Source organism: Elaeis guineensis, chromosome 6 (genome assembly GCF_000442705.2).
Source record: "Elaeis guineensis isolate ETL-2024a chromosome 6, EG11, whole genome shotgun sequence".
Lineage (NCBI taxonomy): Eukaryota > Viridiplantae > Streptophyta > Magnoliopsida > Arecales > Arecaceae > Elaeis > Elaeis guineensis.
The window spans coordinates 22,747,437-22,764,310 of NC_025998.2; the positions used below are offsets into that span (position 1 = coordinate 22,747,437).

The 16,874-nt window shown below is 33.5% G+C and overlaps 1 protein-coding gene across 1 annotated transcript; it reads left to right on the forward strand.

Moving 5' to 3' along the window:
* On the forward strand, positions 1 to 10,645 carry LOC105032734 (external alternative NAD(P)H-ubiquinone oxidoreductase B2, mitochondrial). The gene is made up of 10 exons (XM_010907267.3): positions 1 to 153; positions 2,830 to 3,094; positions 3,335 to 3,538; positions 4,033 to 4,283; positions 5,935 to 6,151; positions 6,280 to 6,384; positions 7,863 to 8,135; positions 8,265 to 8,386; positions 9,971 to 10,090; positions 10,267 to 10,645. Exons 1-10 carry the CDS (start codon positions 62 to 64, stop codon positions 10,352 to 10,354), a joined length of 1,737 nt encoding a protein of 578 aa, XP_010905569.1. The 5' UTR covers positions 1 to 61; the 3' UTR covers positions 10,355 to 10,645.
* Positions 10,646 to 16,874: the final 6,229 nt, after the last annotated feature.

The window sequence follows — 16,874 nt, forward strand, 5'->3', positions numbered from 1 at the left end:
TTCTCTTTTTATTTTCTTCTTTCCTTCTATCTCTGTATTCAGATCTCTCGTAGGAGGGACGATGAGGTTTGCGGCATCTTTCTTCGATCGGGCCTCTCAAGCGCTCCATCATAGTCGGGCCTTCTCGAAGCTTATCGTTGTCGTTGCTGTCAGGTTCTTTCGATCTTCTTTTGTCCTTCGTGCTTATCTCTGTTTCGATCTTTTTACGCTTCTTGATTCGGTTTTCTTGAACCCTAGATGTCAGCATTGCTTTTTCTCTTCGTTTGATGCGATTTGGCTGGCTTTTTTTCTGCTTACATTCTCTCCACATCTCAGTTGTTTGTTTATTTCAGCGTTTTGCACCTAGATTAGATTTCATTAGAATGTCTTCAATCGTTTGCTTGCGTTGAAGGTACTAGAATTCCTTTTCATGTTTTTCTTTTTTTTTTTTTTCTGAATTTTCGTTTTTTTCTTCTTTGTTGTGATTGATGGAACTCAGCAATCTCAAATTAATGTGGTAGATGGATCTTATTTCTTTTTTTTTAATAAACTTGATTCGTACATGATGGTGAAGACTAGGGGATTAAGAATTACTTGTGCTAGTCAAAAGTATGTTATGATTTGATATATTGTTCCTTGAATGGTTACGAAGGGATTCATGTTAGCGTTGGCAACGTTTTACTATTGATCCGTGACGAAGGATGGGAACTTACTGTGATGTAGAGTTATTTCTATGGTTTGCTAAAGGTTTGGGAAGTAGATGAAGAGCATGTCTTCTTGAAGTGCTTTGATTATGCCTTTATTATTATTATTTTTTTTTGTGATTGTTACGTGTTATTTATGATTAATGAGAAAAAAATTGTGAAGAAATTCTAGCTTGGTTATGCTATCCATTGAAATTCTGAGGACAAGGTTTGCTTACATTACTGACTGAGATTTCTTAATATTCTGGTTGAAAATATGGACTAACAGAGTTGATGGTACGAATTGAGTGACTGCAGTGCCTTTGATGAGGAATTGGCTTGGATTTGTGACAAGAAAGGCCAAGATTTATGTAGTCTGTTTGGAAATTAACGAGAATCTATCGACTGAAGCTTTCAAGGTTAATAATTTCTATGCAATGTGATGCAGCATTTTGACAGTTTATGTTATGGAGAAAGATCCACAAATTGTAATGTTCATGAATTTTCCCGTGAGGCATCTTCTGCAGATCCTTTGTGATATCTAACGTCGCCTTTAGTTTGCAAATTTGAAATCAATTATTAGGGACAATGATTACCTAACCATGGTTTCTGTACGACAGAGTGCCCATGCTTTATGACGAGGAAGCGGTGTAGGCTTGTAGCTGCCGATTAAATATCGAGGCAGCAATGGGCTGGCTTGCAGGGCCTGGTTTTATATCGTTTTGAGAAAACTTTCACGCCTGGTTCCCTGGCCTAGCCCAGCCCAATAGTAGGCCTACCCATTATCTGTTGATTATGCGACAACCCACAAGTTAGATTCAATACATGTTTAATAGAGGATTATGGACTATTGTGATTGTTCAAAGATTATGAGACATTTCCATTCTCTCATCCATCATCCCAGATGAAGGTTGTATGTGAGCATTTTATTTCATACAGATGATTCTTTACGGGAGATAGGGTTATTAGCAGGTTCCACAATTCAATTATTTCTAATATATCTAGGAACATCAAAATTTGTCCTTTCCAGTTTGCAGTTAATGTTTTGAAGCTGGTTTATAGAAATTGCTGTCCAGTATATTGTGGAGCGTTATTTTGAGGAAAAAAGGGAATATTGCACACTGAAGTGGTTCTTGGATTAATATCAATGTGATCATTCTGCTCATGTTGACCTTTTGCAGATGAGTATAGATTGGGAAGTATGTCAAAAATGATTTTCTGTTCAAGCATAGAGCTTTTGCAGGTGAGGACAAATCGGACAGCAACATTAATTACCATTTTGTTAGGAGGCAGTTATATTCCAAACAGGCAAGCATCTGTAAGTGGCTAAACTTTGACAGTAATGTAGTTCATAGTTGAATAATTAATCAGTACAGAACAAATTCCTGTGACTACACCCTATATATAAAAAAAAGAAAATGGGTATTTCTATCCTTATTTAGATATCCATTACAGTTTCTTTTCCGCTCAATAAATTTCTAGTGTTCTTCTTGCTTCTTGTTACAGATTTTCAGTTGCAAAGGGTGCCTTTCTGCAATGCTTATTGTCATGACTTGCAGATGACAGGTAAACTCAATTGTTAAAGAATCACATTGAAGAGTATGATTTTGAACAAAGGCATCCGGCGCTTAATCGTTACTCACTTCCATAAAAAGCACAATGAGGCCAATGTGGTTGAAAGATGAATTTGACAATAGCATGAATCTCGCAGAGGTTTATCATTTCCATCCTATAAAAGAAGAAAACAGCATGCAGAGGCACTTTTAAACTACTGCTGGTTTCAAAGCTGAGAGAGAAGACTGATAAATTCTGAAAATAAATCATCATTTTAGTTAGTGTAATCATAGTTTATAGAATCTTAAATTTATTATTTTTCCTACTGTGAAATGGTCATTTAATGGTTACCACATGCTAGTTTAATTCTTTTAAATCACAGGACATCATTCTAGAGATACTTAATAGCCTGACTGGATATTTCTTTCTGTTGTTTTGTCGAAAGTGAATACTATGATTTATATCATTGTCATTGACTTCCGTATTTTTAGCCTTTCAAAGGAAAACCTAATCGAGTCTATTATACATTGTTAGCTTTGTAATTTTGGATGCTGTCACATCTGTCTGTTATTCTTGCTTACGTTTTTATACATCTTATTTTCCCCTCTCTCAGTAGTGGAGGTATTGTGGCATATGCCGATGCAAAATCAGACCATGATGTTGAATCATCTCAAGTATCTGGAAAGAAAAAGTTGGTCGTCCTTGGAACTGGGTGGGCTGGCACGAGTTTCTTGAAAAATCTGGACGCCTCCTTGTATGACGTGCAGGTGGTATCACCTCGTAATTATTTTGCCTTTACTCCTTTGCTGCCAAGCATCACATGTGGGACAGTGGAACCACGTAGCATTGTTGAGCCAATCCGCAATATCGTCAGAAAGGTAGGAGTGGATGGATTTTATTATAAGCACCAAGATGTTTCTTATTTAAAAAATTTATATAATTTTGTTGATTGCAAGCAAAAAAGCAAATATCTTGGAGTTGAGATCCTTTTATAATGATGTTGATTTGACAAAAGTTATTATGCTGCCATACTTGAGTTTTACTTGGCACCTGTCTCTTTTAAGAAATAATTTCCCCCGGTTGAAGAATTAAACAGCAGTTCAATTATTTCTTTGCAGAAAGGTGGAGTTAGATTTTGGGAAGCTGAATGTTTTAAGATTGATCCGGTAAAGAAGAAAGTCCACTGCCGATCTAATATTGGAACAGACAAGGATGGAAATGGTGAATTTACAGTCGATTATGACTACTTGGTTATTGCACTTGGTGCTAAGCCGAATACATTTAACACCCCAGGTGTGGTGGAGCATTGTCATTTTCTGAAGGTGCGTCCCTATTCATTGTCAGCAAATTAAAATTCCTATATGGTATTCTCCCTCTCAATAAAAGGGCAAAACAAAAAGAGACAACTATGTGGTTTTACTTGTTTCGCATAAAATGATAGCGGAGTGTACTAAGGTTTGGTACTAAGAATAAATATGACACTTAGAAACTTCAGAACTAGTTCGTCTTCAGTATATATACTGCAAGATGGAACCTCACATGCCAAGATCGTTTGTGCAAAGTCTCACTACAACATGCCTTTCCATTATTTCTTTACCATATCATCTGGCTTTTGTTAATTAGCTGATTGTAGATGTAACAATTCAATCCAAGTTATGTCATTGTTACCTTTTTTTTTAAAAAAAAATTGGGGGAAATATGCTGTTACTTGTTTTACGTGACATCTTCTGCATTCATGACTTTTCCTCCTTTTGAATTGTTGAAATTCATCTTCAGCGAAAATATACTTTTAATAAAAGTAGACATCTTTGTGCAGGAAGTAGAGGATGCTCAGAAAATTCGAAGGAGTGTGATGAACTGTTTTGAAAACGCCAGTCTTCCAAATCTTAGTGAAGAAGAGAGAAGGAAAAATCTTCATTTTGTCATTGTTGGTGGTGGTCCAACTGGTGTGGAATTTGCTGCAGAGTTGCATGACTTTGTCATTGAAGATCTGGCTAAGTTGTATCCTACCCTTAAAGACTTGGTGAGAATATCTGTAATTGAGGCTGGCGAGCATATTTTAACCATGTAAGACCAAGCTTTGTGCAATACTGCATTTTTTGATTGTCATATCACTGGGAGTCCATGAAACTGGATGTGCATATAACTCTTGATGTTTCTTATATTTTTTATTTTCATTCATCATTTTTCTTGAGTGCTTGATCACTTTGTTTTGTTTAATTTAGACGCCTTTAGGATCTTTCTCCTATTTGTTATCTAAAAGTATAGATTTCTTTTATTTGTCAGGTGCATGAAAGCTGTCAATTCCCATTGTCACCAGTTCTATAAAGTTTACTCACCAAGATTGCCTTATATTTCCATTAAAAATGACACTATAAAACGAAGGTTGCACATTTCTGTTTATTAAATAAGAGGAATGAAAAAATAATTAAGGATGCCATTGAGATGATTTACGACATTTAAGTGCAATTAGATGGATGATAGTATGTAATTCTGCTGAAATTCTTTTAAAATGGACTTGATTGTGGTTACAATGTTAAAGCATACTAATTCTACATGAAAATATTTGCCATCTTGATACAGTTGCCAGTAATAAGTATCAGAAAAACAACTGCTTAATTTTATGGCAAAAGTTCAAGGCATTCCACTCGTATTGACAAAAATCTGTCAACTTCTTCTTGTGAGCTGTTCTTCAGACATTTTTGCTCATGTCCATCATCATGTCAATGAATCTCCATCAAGTTGTTCTCAATTGGATATATCTAATGGTGATGAACAGACCTTAATATGGTTTCATTGCAGCTTTGTGGTGAATAATCTGATTTTCCTTAACACATGACTAGAACAATCTGCACTGTGACTTTGTAAGTAATTAGCATGTGGAAGGGTTTTTCTTCATAACAAATATAAAGCCTTGTAATAATTAAATTTGGAAGTAAACAACTTAGATAATGTTGAGTTGGGGGCTTTCCCAATCTTAGTTTACCTGAATTTTTTGATGTCTTCTTTTATTAGTATTGCCATTTTTTGTTATAGTTTTATATTACCTAACTAATGTATCTTTGGTATAAACTGATATTTTATTTTTAGATATAGTTGGAAATTGCTTCAGGACTTCTGGTTCTAGTTCTATAGCCATCCATAAGCATATGTCAAAACTTACCATCAGGATCTTTCTCGCCTTTTCTGTCTAATGATCTGAATCTTTAGAAAAAACATGGTAAAATGAATTTCTATTTACTGCCATCCAAAAACTTCCTGATGAAGAGCATTAGGTACATCATGGCATAGTCTCGTAAATGCAGTTTTCATGGAGTCTCCGATTGATCTCTCTTGCCCAAATCTGCCTTGGCCAGCAATTTGGCATCAGATATCTGAGGTTGACATCAGGTTGATTTGTGATCTTTAAATTTTCCTAATCCTTCCATGGGGCGTTCTCAGCCTTGAGTTGTGCTCTATAGCTGAGTCCCTTTCTTGATGTGAGATGGCTTTGATTATGTTAATGATTGAGAGTCCCAGATGGCACTGGGCGTAAATTTTGATAAGGTCATATAATTAAGAATCATATATGGAAAGATGTCCTCTACCGTATTTATCGAAATTGTTCAAATTCTGTATGTTTATTTTACATGTTTTGCAAATTCTGTCTTCTTTTTGTACTAGTCCCTCATCTAGCATCCAGAAATTGTCTTCACATGTTGTAGCATTAATGACATAGGTTTGACAAAAGAATCACTAAATTTGCTGAAGAGAAGTTCCAGCGAGACGGTATTGAAGTGAAAACAAATTTTCGGGTTGTGAAGGTGACTGATAAGGCCATCACTATGACAAATAACGCTACCGGAGAGATAAATGTACCCTATGGGATGGCTGTTTGGTCAACTGGTATTGGGACCCGTCCTGTCATATTGGACTTCATGAAACAAGTTGGTCAGGTTGATTTGTCCAGACTCATGCTTCGACATTTTTTGTGAATTTGTTTTGTGCAATATATATTGACTGGTGCTTACTCAGAAGTTATGCTCTCTGGTTTTTCTAATCAAATTTCTTTTCATACTTTTAGGGCAATAGGCGTGTATTAGCAACAGATGAATGGCTCAGAGTCTGTAATTCTGATGGGGTTTATGCACTTGGTGACTGTGCCACTATAAGCCAAAGAAAGGTCATGGTATGTGCAACCTAATGTTGGTATTTTGTTGTCATTTGCTAAAATTATTTTGTTAGCAAGTAGATAAGCCCTTAGTTTGGGGTCACATCTGTTTGAGCTGATTTTGTCTGAACTTTGAATTATTTGCCATCTGAATGATCCGACTATTACACATGTAATAACTAGAGATAATTATTTTTTACAAATTAGAAGTTATCTTCAACACTCCTGTATTACATAAGGTCCAATATTTGCCAAATTATCTATCTAAAGTACTTGTCATTCCACTCAGGTCTTTACCATCCATTTTTTCTATTTCCTGTATTCTGGACCCCTTATATAGCATGGTCATGCTGAACCATCTAATTTGGTTCTTCCCTGATTCTTATTCAATACTCTTGTGCTTTTCCATGATGTTCTTATATATGTATTACCTTGCCTTACTACATAATGAAGCATTTGACTTTTCAGCCAATGTGAAATTGCTAATCTTCTCCTCCAAAGTTCATTTTCTTTTTGTTTGTGTGTACGGTGGATCATGTATTATGTTCATAGACAACTCCAACCATTTAACTGACTTTGGCAGCTCCAACTTTGTTACTTACTATGCAAGCTGATTTCGATGTATGTATTTCTAAACTTGTGTTTGCTTGTTTAGTCAACATCCACCATGACATTCATAATGCTGCCATGCTTCTCACATTGTGATAGTCTATTGTCTATAACATCTTATGGCATATGGCATATGACTTTTCAGCCTATGTGAGATTGCCAATCTTCTCCTCCGCAGTTCATTTTCTTTTTGTTTGTGTGTACGGTAGATCATGTATTATGTTCATAGACAACTCTAACCAGTTAACTAACTTTGGCAGCTCCAACTTTGTTACTTACCATGCAAGCTTATTTCGATGTGTGTATTTCTAAACTTGTGTTTGCTTGTTCAGTCAACATTCACCATGACATTCATAATGGTGCCATGCTTCTCACATTGTGATAGTCTGTTGTCGATAACATCTTATGGCATTATGGTATGACCAATATTTTATGCCCAGGGCAATTTTTCTCTGGGTTGCACTTACTATTGAAGTGTACAAGAGAGAATAATATAAAGGGCTTTTAATTCCGATTGTTTGGTCAATGCAATCAATCTCATAGACTAGCCAGTATATGACCTTAACCTCTATAGTACCCATGTTTACATTAAAATCTTGCAATACATATTCGCCACCTAAATAACTCCACGAGGACTAAATTGTTTGTTTGAAGGTGTAGTTTGAAGTGTTTGATCATCCGTATGCATACTTTCTAGCTCAAGAGGCTCTCTTTAGGCTTTTATATTGTGCAAATGTCAGTGAAGCAATTAAAATCACTAGTTAGGTGGACTATTATTCAACCGTAACTGAGAATCGACATATTTTGGTTACATGCAGTGCATATTATTTATGAACTAAAATAATTTCTGGTTATTGATGTCTACTTCATGAAAAAAATGCTTTCAGGAAGATGTCTCTGAAATTTTTAGGGTTGCAGACGTGGATTGTTCTGGAACATTAACTTTGAAAGAAATCAAAGATGTTCTAGGGGACATCTGTGAAAGGTATCCTCAGGTGGAACTTTATCTGAAGAGCAAACAGATGAAGAACTTTGTAGATCTCCTGAGGGATGCAGAAGGAAGTCTCCTCAAAGAATCTAAAGAACTGGACATAGAAGAGTTCAAGAAAGCTCTTGCTCATGTGGACTCACAGGTCAAGATGCTTCCTGCAACAGCTCAGGTAATTTTCTTAATTATTATAACTAACGTGGGTGACAGAACTGGAGTAAAAAGATTTTTACAGTTTATTTATGGGAAACATCCTCTGGAAGATTCTGCAAAAAGCTTCTCCCGTGTCATTGTGTTACAGGTTGCTGCACAACAAGGTAATTATCTCGCTCAATGCTTTAACAAGATGAAGATCTGTGAAGAACACCCTGAAGGTCCTCTTCGTATCAGAGGACAGGGTCGTCATCGGTTTCACCCCTTTCGGTAGCTATCTATTTCCTTCATGCTTCTGTTATTGCTGTGTTTATAGTTGCTTTATGTAATCAAAATGAAAAAGGAAGCAGCATATGAACTTGCATCGCTTTTCGTTGAACACCTTTTAGACGTTCTTGTAGCTGATCACACATTACATATCTGAATATTTACACCTTTTCTAATTATTTCGTACTGGACAACAACTATATTTTTATTTAAGGAAAATGCTTCATCTTTCTGAAAAACTCTTAGAATGGCTGCAAATCATGTTCTTCATGCAACACAAAAGACAAAGTTGGCATCTTAGTCTCAAAATTAATAACCAAAACCCTATGTATTGTACTGGGTGGTCGGTCTTACGGAAACATAGCAGCAGTCTTAAGGTGCTTTTCAATGCTTTGAAAAATCATGAATTTTATGATTTTTGAAATTACTAATCATGATCTTTTTTGTGTGTGGAATGTTTTGTCTTGGACGTTTAGATTTCAGGAACATCTAAAATCATGAAATTAAATATTTCTGCTTGGAGCAGCAGAAATTTTCAGAATTATGTTTCACTCTTCTTATTTTAAATCTTTCCATGTTCACTTTTTCTATCCAACAATCAAGAACTTCAATGGAAGACATTCCATGTTAATACCTCAGATCATTGATGTGGGATCTCCGTCATCTAATGTAGACCTGACTGGATCTAAGTGGAGATCTTGAGCTCTATACGTACGTACGTACATACTTTTTTTTTGAAATGTATACGCACATAAATACATATGCACCTTTAAGGCATACATATACATATATATATATATATATGTGTGTGTGTGTGTGTGTGTGTTTCTCCTGTTGAAGGCAGCTTCATTTCTATTAGATCTTGCTTGCCAAACTATCTCCCTGGTATATCTATCAATCATTGGGAAGACATCTCTATCTCTATCTATGGGTAATTACATTTATCCATTGGATATTATACACACACACACACAGAGACACACACAGAGAGGGAAAGAGAGATTGAAGGCATGTGTTCTTAAAATTGCAGTGAAATAACTTAGTATATCTTTGCCATCCGAAAACGTCTCGTTAGAATTGTGATTGCTCATATCACTGACTTCTAACAAAATGGAAAAGAAAAGAAAAGAAAAGGAAATGCTAGAAGTTTAAGGCATGAAATATTAAAATCACAATGAATTAACTTCGTATTTTGTGTAAGAATATATTTTTAAGGCTTTTGCTATAAAGCAAGAAGCATCTGGAATCTCAAGATTGCTGTCTTAAAGAGGTCAGGTGCTTTATGGTTGTCTGATGCGTCTTAAGCTTATCAGAATTCCAGGAAGTCCACGACACATAGTTCATAAAAAAATCGTGAAACCCTACGTTGTGCTTATGCAATAGAACTGCGACTTGACTTCATTAACTTGTTATTTGTATGAATGGGTGAAATGGGAGGACCAATAAAATTTACATAAGTGTCCGGAGGGTATTCCTGCGAAAAACCTTGATTGCTTTTGATTTAGCAAGAAATTCTGAATGGAATGATATAAATTCGTATTTCTTTTTTTATTTATATGCTGTTTAATTTTTAATTTTTGGCATTAGATATAAACATCTTGGTCAATTTGCTCCATTGGGTGGAGAACAAACGGCTGCCCAGCTGCCCGGAGACTGGATTTCTATAGGCCACAGCACCCAGTGGCTTTGGTACTCTATATATGCAAGGTATATCGCATTTATGTTTCTTTCATTTGCATCAATGTTTGATGATGCATGCTTCGTGCTTTTTTATGCTGTGCCAAATTCTCAGGGCAATTAGCTTCTCACCATATTATTTTTGAAGTTTGCATGCACTTCTTCTGGTGGGCGCTAATGCTCTTTTTGTTTCTCACCGCATTTAGTAAGCAAGTCAGTTGGCGCACAAGGCTTCTGGTCATTGGCGACTGGACAAGGCGATTCATCTTTGGGAGGGACTCCAGTTGTATCTGAGCTGGGGAAAGAAGCAAAGCTAACCCATTTATTTTATGAGACAGCCTGGGTAGACTACAACTGGATCACTTCCCGGGCATATTTACAACTCGTATTTCATTACACACCATTCCTATTTCCTTTCCTTGATTTAATTGAAAATTAATTGCTTGTGACAACAAGAGAGCTTTTTTGTTGTCAATTTTGGGTACCACTTTATATACTTACGCTGCCTTTGGTTTAATAAAAGTTGAGTACTGAAATAGTCACTACATATGAATGCTATCATATATTCTTTTGATGTAAATTGAGTTGCTGGAATATATTACGTGGCTAGTGCTGCAATTTTGTGTTATCAGTTTTGAATGATCAAGAACATCAAAATATGATGGGCATGTGTTTTGAAGATATGATTTCCACCATACCCGGTAGAATAAGTCCAGTTGAGTTATTTATGGTCTTATTCTATTCAGATTTCAACATGTGATAATGATATTATTAGTTTTCTGCTGAAAAAGATAATGATATTATTAGCTTTCTTGTTAGTAGTTTATCGTTAATATGTGGCATTATATTTTATATTTCGTAGATAAGATTTCAACATTTGTTTCGTCCATTTCTTCTTCTACCTTTTATTTGGAATCCCCGACAATGATAGCAGGATAATGATGTGTCAACTAAAAAAAAAAAAAAAGAAACAGTTGAGGAACCCCTGGTCCAGAAAAATTAAAAAATAATTAATCTTTGGAAATAATGTTGGAAAGACTGGATTTTATATATCCTGCGTTCCGTTGATATCTAATTTTTTTTTTCTTTTTTCTGAGGATCCCAGCAACGTGGTCATTGCGTTAATTATATCAATCTTGTCACATCTCGAATCTAGCACTAAAATTGGATATCCTAAAAAAATATCAGATCTATCTTTCTCAGTCATTAATCCAACTCAAACAATGGTAAAAGCAAATCGAATAATTTTTATAAATATAAAATATAGTTCATTAATACCTCATCATAATCAAGATCAAATATTTATTCAAAAATAAATTAAATAAAATTCTTTAAAATCCTATGCTCTTCATTGTACGGTTCTAAGTTTAATAGAATCTTCTAAATCTAAGAAATATAAAAAAGGAAGGGTTGAGCTTTATAGGCTCAGTAAGTTATCAATATATTTGAGAGATCAAGCATAATTATTTTTTTAAAAATATAATAATTTAACAGTAATATATAATAACATAATTTTTTTTCGAAATATGTCATGCTTATCGGTAAAAATCCAAAAATTCTCTCTGAGTCTTTGATGACTATGGCCACGATCAGGCCTGTGACAAGGTCTGAGAGAGACTGATTTTTGAATAACAAATATGTGATGCATCATCGTGTGCCAGCGATTAGTCTCGACTGGCTAGGTCCAAAAGGAACTAGCTCTAATTCATACGGTCACGATTAGTCCCGTAATAAGACAAAGAGATTAGTTTTGAAACTATATACGTGACACATCAACATATGCCAGCGATCAGTTCCGATTGGCTAGGTTCGGAAGAAACATATTTCTAATATGTGGCCAACGATCACTTCTACTGGCTAGATCCAAATTATAGTCAAACTAGAAAGTTTTTCTCGTAATTTCATCATAACCAATTTCTCATAAATAATCATACTTAATTTCATAATAATATTAACTCAAATTTTTACATCCTTTAAAATAGGTAATAAAATAATTTTTATTCAAAAATTCATACAAAGATGAACATGTATAATTTTTTTCAAAAATTATGCAATATTAAAATAAAAAAAATCATCTCTTTCCAAATTTTATATCATGCAGAGGTGACACCATGCTTGATCTAATATTTTTAAATTATTTTTCATGCATAAATACATACATTCAAACTTTAGTAATTTTTAAGTATTTTAATAAATTTTTTTATATACAAAATCTAAATTTTAAACAAATGAATATGTATAAAAATTATTCAAAGATAAAAAAAAACATACTGTTAGTCGAATCCAAAAGTCATGATCTTTGGTACATGATCTGATCCTCAGATCTGTGTTCCTCTCGATCTAGATCAAAATCCTAGATTAGATCCAAAATTCTATGATCTTTTTAATCCGATCTCTATATCCGGTGTTTTTCTGATGATTAAGGCTCTAGTATGAACAAATAAGCTTTATTAGCCCTTAATTCAGAAAAAATTAAGATGAATAGAAAGAGTCTCTCAGCCTGATCCGGATCTGGGTCGACATTTGGGTCAATTCTCAAGTCAGATCTATATGATTTGGATTGATCTAGACTCAATTAGATTGAGTTCAATCAATAGATTAGGTTCATTAAAAGATTAGGTCGCTCTCTTTCTCCCTCTCTCTCTCTTTCTTTCTTTCTTTTTTCTTTGCTCAAATAGAGGATCGCCCCCACTTCATCCCTCTCTTCTTCTTAAGCTCCCATGCAGAGGAAAAATCAAGTGCCGACGACCCAAGGTGGTGCCTGTCGACAGCCATGGTGGCAACCCTGACCACAACCTTGGCCAATGTTCGTCGATGGAGCTGAAATAAATAAAGGAATGGAAGACATGAAATAGGGGAGATCCTATTCATGCTTAATCCAGTGACTCATCGAACCTAATCAAGCAATGAAGATAAGTAAAATACTGGGGAAAAAAGGAGAAAAAGATGGAGGGTGGCTACCTTGGTCCAGCAAGGCCAAAAAAAGTGATTCCGATGAGCTTTTTCTGGCCAAAAGTCCAAGAGAAAATGTTGTGAAAAAGATTGAAACCAACGGTGATTTGCTTGGGATTTTGGTGGTGGAGTCCAATGGAGGAGAGATCTACAATTTATAGTAGGGATTTAGGGTTTTTGGCTTGATCTTGGAAAACCCTAGAGTTTTGATGTTCGATGGAGTCGGGAAGGAAGAAGAATCCCACCTGAATTCTTCTTCTCTTCTAGCACGTGCCACGCACTCATAAGACAAGGGCTGGGGTCTCATTAGACTAGCCTAAAAGGCCTAAAGCTCAGATTGTTACATTCTACCCTCCTTAAAATAGTTTCATTCTCGAAATTATTCTTACCTATGCTTTCAGAAGATAGAGATTCACAATTCGAATCTCATCCTCAATCTTTCGATATTCTTAATCATTCTGTAAAAGATAGGTCAATACCTCAAGAGTTGATCTCAATTAGAATCATTCATTTCCTATAATGAAAATCAACATCTTAATTCTAGATAAGGATACTAAGTTTCTTACTAAATATCAATTTCTCTTGACTTGATCGATCAATCATAAGATCATGTATCGATAATCCACTCATCCTAGACTTAATATGCTAAAAATTTTCTTAGTAGGGTATATAGGGGACCTACCAATGAAATATTGCTAACTAGTTTAAAATAATCTAGATCACTATACTTTCGCTGTGTACTTTGATTTAAACTATCAAAATTTTTTAGATTTATGAAATAATTTCGATCAAGATCTCTATACTATTGAGGGGAAGATATAAAACTCTACATTCCAAACAAAGCCAAAGATGAACTTTCGATTCTCATCCTTGATTTTGCTTGGAGCATAACCATATTGATTAACCCTTGAGTTCAACAATACATTCAAAACCATCATTTAAATCTTATTTCTCTTGTCAATTCCTTTAGACAATTGAAAATCAAAATCCTATAAGTAAAATTGTTAAGAAAAATCTTCTGATGTTTCGACAAGTTAGGACTTATATCAAAATATATCTGTAAAACTAACTCAATCATCTTTTTTAAAATTTTTTCTGTTGAGATCTTCAATATCTATCAAAATCTTTTCATAACAATCATGCAAGCCTCTCAAAACTAATTCTCCATGCAATACTAGATTTTTATCAAGAACCTCAATAACAAAGCAAAAGGATCTAAATTAGTTCACAAACACAAAATTTTAAATTACAATTTTATCTTGATTTAAAGATAGCAATAAATGAATTCATTAACAACCTCAATCATAGTGGTAGAAAATCTCTCGATCAACTTAATATACAATCATTGAACTGAAGTTTTATATATACCATATAGTCTTCGATAGAAATAAATAAGATTTATTATTTGGATTCAAAAATGATAATCAAAGATTCCATCAAATAAATATTCTACACTTTATAATCAAGTTCTTCAATAAGAAATAAACTTCTTTGCAATATCTTCAAATATATTTTTATTAACATGCAAGCTTTGTACATGATCCACATTCCTATATAAACCTCCAAGGAAAATCCAATCAAATACCATAAATGATTTTCTTAGTCCAACCTTAAATAATATTTTATGAATAAATCTTTATCTTGCCACTAAATAATTAATTTCAAAATCAAGAGCAATATTACAATATTCTCCCATATCAAATTTGGGCATGCAATTTATTTAAACAATTAATGATCAAATTATTAATCACAATGCACAATAAAATTTTATGATTAATCCTCTTGAAATTACTTTAAATTATCATCCAACTAATCATTGCATGATCCACAGATTGTCCATCATATATCAACCCTACAAATCATTATTCCTAAGTGATATTTTCACACATAATTATAAGATTTAGTCAAACTCATGAAGATAATATATACCACAATCATTATAGATCTACACCCCAATGTCCTTAGTGTTTATCTATCTATACTCATCCTATGTCTAATTCTACGTGTCATATTTTATCCAACTTGGCTTGGCATTTCTATCACATTGAACACATAACCACATTATGAAAATGCCCGCAAGCAATCCGATCCTTCAAGTCAACCATAATGCTCATGCACATTTCTATACCAAAGCACGGACTCTTTGCAAGAATATTTTACAATTCAGCACCTCCATGTTAGTTATGAAATTTTGCCCCTTTGTTATGCAATCAAAGATTTCATCTCTAGATCAAATTCAATGCGATCAAAATCTTTCCATCGCATTTAAGATTAAGATATAGATTAAATAAAATTAGCAGTATTTAAGATAAATGCATGTTCATTTAAGATTGAGTTAGAATCAATTGGATGCAAAACCCTTACAGCGAGATTGATTATCAAAATCAATTATATTTGGAATAGAGTTTGGAATGAATTTGGCACACACACCGTGATGAAGTTTTGATTTCATAAAAGGCAATAGCCCATCTTGATTTAAAATCAACACGTTAGATTACTATGAAAATGATCATAATTATGTAGTAATAACTTTAGAAAATAATGATCCATCATAATTATAAAAATGATCTCATAATTGAAACATAAAAATTAAATTTGAAAAGATAAGGTATCGATATCATGATTCCTATGTTGGAGTTAAGATCATAAGGACATAATAAATCACACTGAATCTATTCAGATACTTGATAAATAGATCAAATTTAATTAATAATCAACTAATATTAGATATAAGATGGTTAAATTTTTTTTTAGCACAACTAATATAGTTACATCATGACTAATTTGAGAATCTATAGTATTTATATTTTTTTTATGAATAAAAGTTTCTTTTGTTGGAGGATCATATCTTCCATAATGTTATATTACCAACCACAATCAATATTTTTGATCAATTTTTAATGACTCAAACCACTACACTTCCACTATGTAAATCAACCTTTTCCAAAGTTTCTTAATGATCCAGATTAAATTATATAAAATTCAAGCAAAAATTTTATTGTCAAGTATATTAGATCATAATTATACCTCGAGATAATTATCATATTCGTATCATTATTTGATCAAGATATTAACTTCTAAATCTTGATTTAAGTTAAACCATCTCTAGATTACCTTGACAATTCAAAATCAATCTCTTTTGAGAAAATCAACTCCTAACTTATTCATCATGATTTTGTAACACTTGCTAAAGCATCATAATTAGAGAGGCAAGTCAACTTTAGAAATTCTAATCAAAATATTAAGTAAAAAAAATTATTTTCGATAACTATTTATAAAATGTCCTTCCATTATTTAATGAAATTTTGCCATGATCATGAAGTCTTCTTCACTCATAATATCTTCGAGCAATCAATTGATTATCTTCTTTCTATTCTCTTTAAAATAACCAGTCTTCTACTTCAAAATAATTTTCAATAAATTTAAGGTTGCTATCACATTTTATAATTATATAGAGATTAAATTCTCAAAATAAATCCAATGCTAATGCAATATAATACAACTCATCTATATTACTCAAAATATATCTTTATATATCAATTATTTAGTCATGATGCTATTTTTCCTAGAACTAGGTCTGGTACATTTAATTAGAACTCTGACCATACAAATACTATATGCTTATCCAAAGCAAAGTTTTGAGAAACTCAATTTATAGCCATAAAATAAAATCAATATTCATTGAACTTCTAGTACCGATAATTATTTTCAGATATTCAATCAAAATCCTAATTCTACCCTACTCTCACTAACCTAAGTTCTCATGATCTTTAACCTATACTCTAATACCACTCTATCATGCTTCGAATCCAGCACTAAGATCGAGCATGTAATGGCTGCACACTCCTTAAGATAAGGTCTT

Excerpts from the sequence above, each read along its gene's own strand:
- LOC105032734 (XM_010907267.3), top strand. The coding sequence starts at position 62 with ATGAGGTTTGCGGCATCTTTCTTCGATCGGGCCTCTCAAGCGCTCCAT. Across the intron at positions 8,136-8,264 it reads TGCTTCCTGCAACAGCTCAG|GTTGCTGCACAACAAGGTAA; the intron begins GTAATTTTCTTA and ends ATTGTGTTACAG. Across the intron at positions 8,387-9,970 it reads CATCGGTTTCACCCCTTTCG|ATATAAACATCTTGGTCAAT; the intron begins GTAGCTATCTAT and ends TTTTGGCATTAG.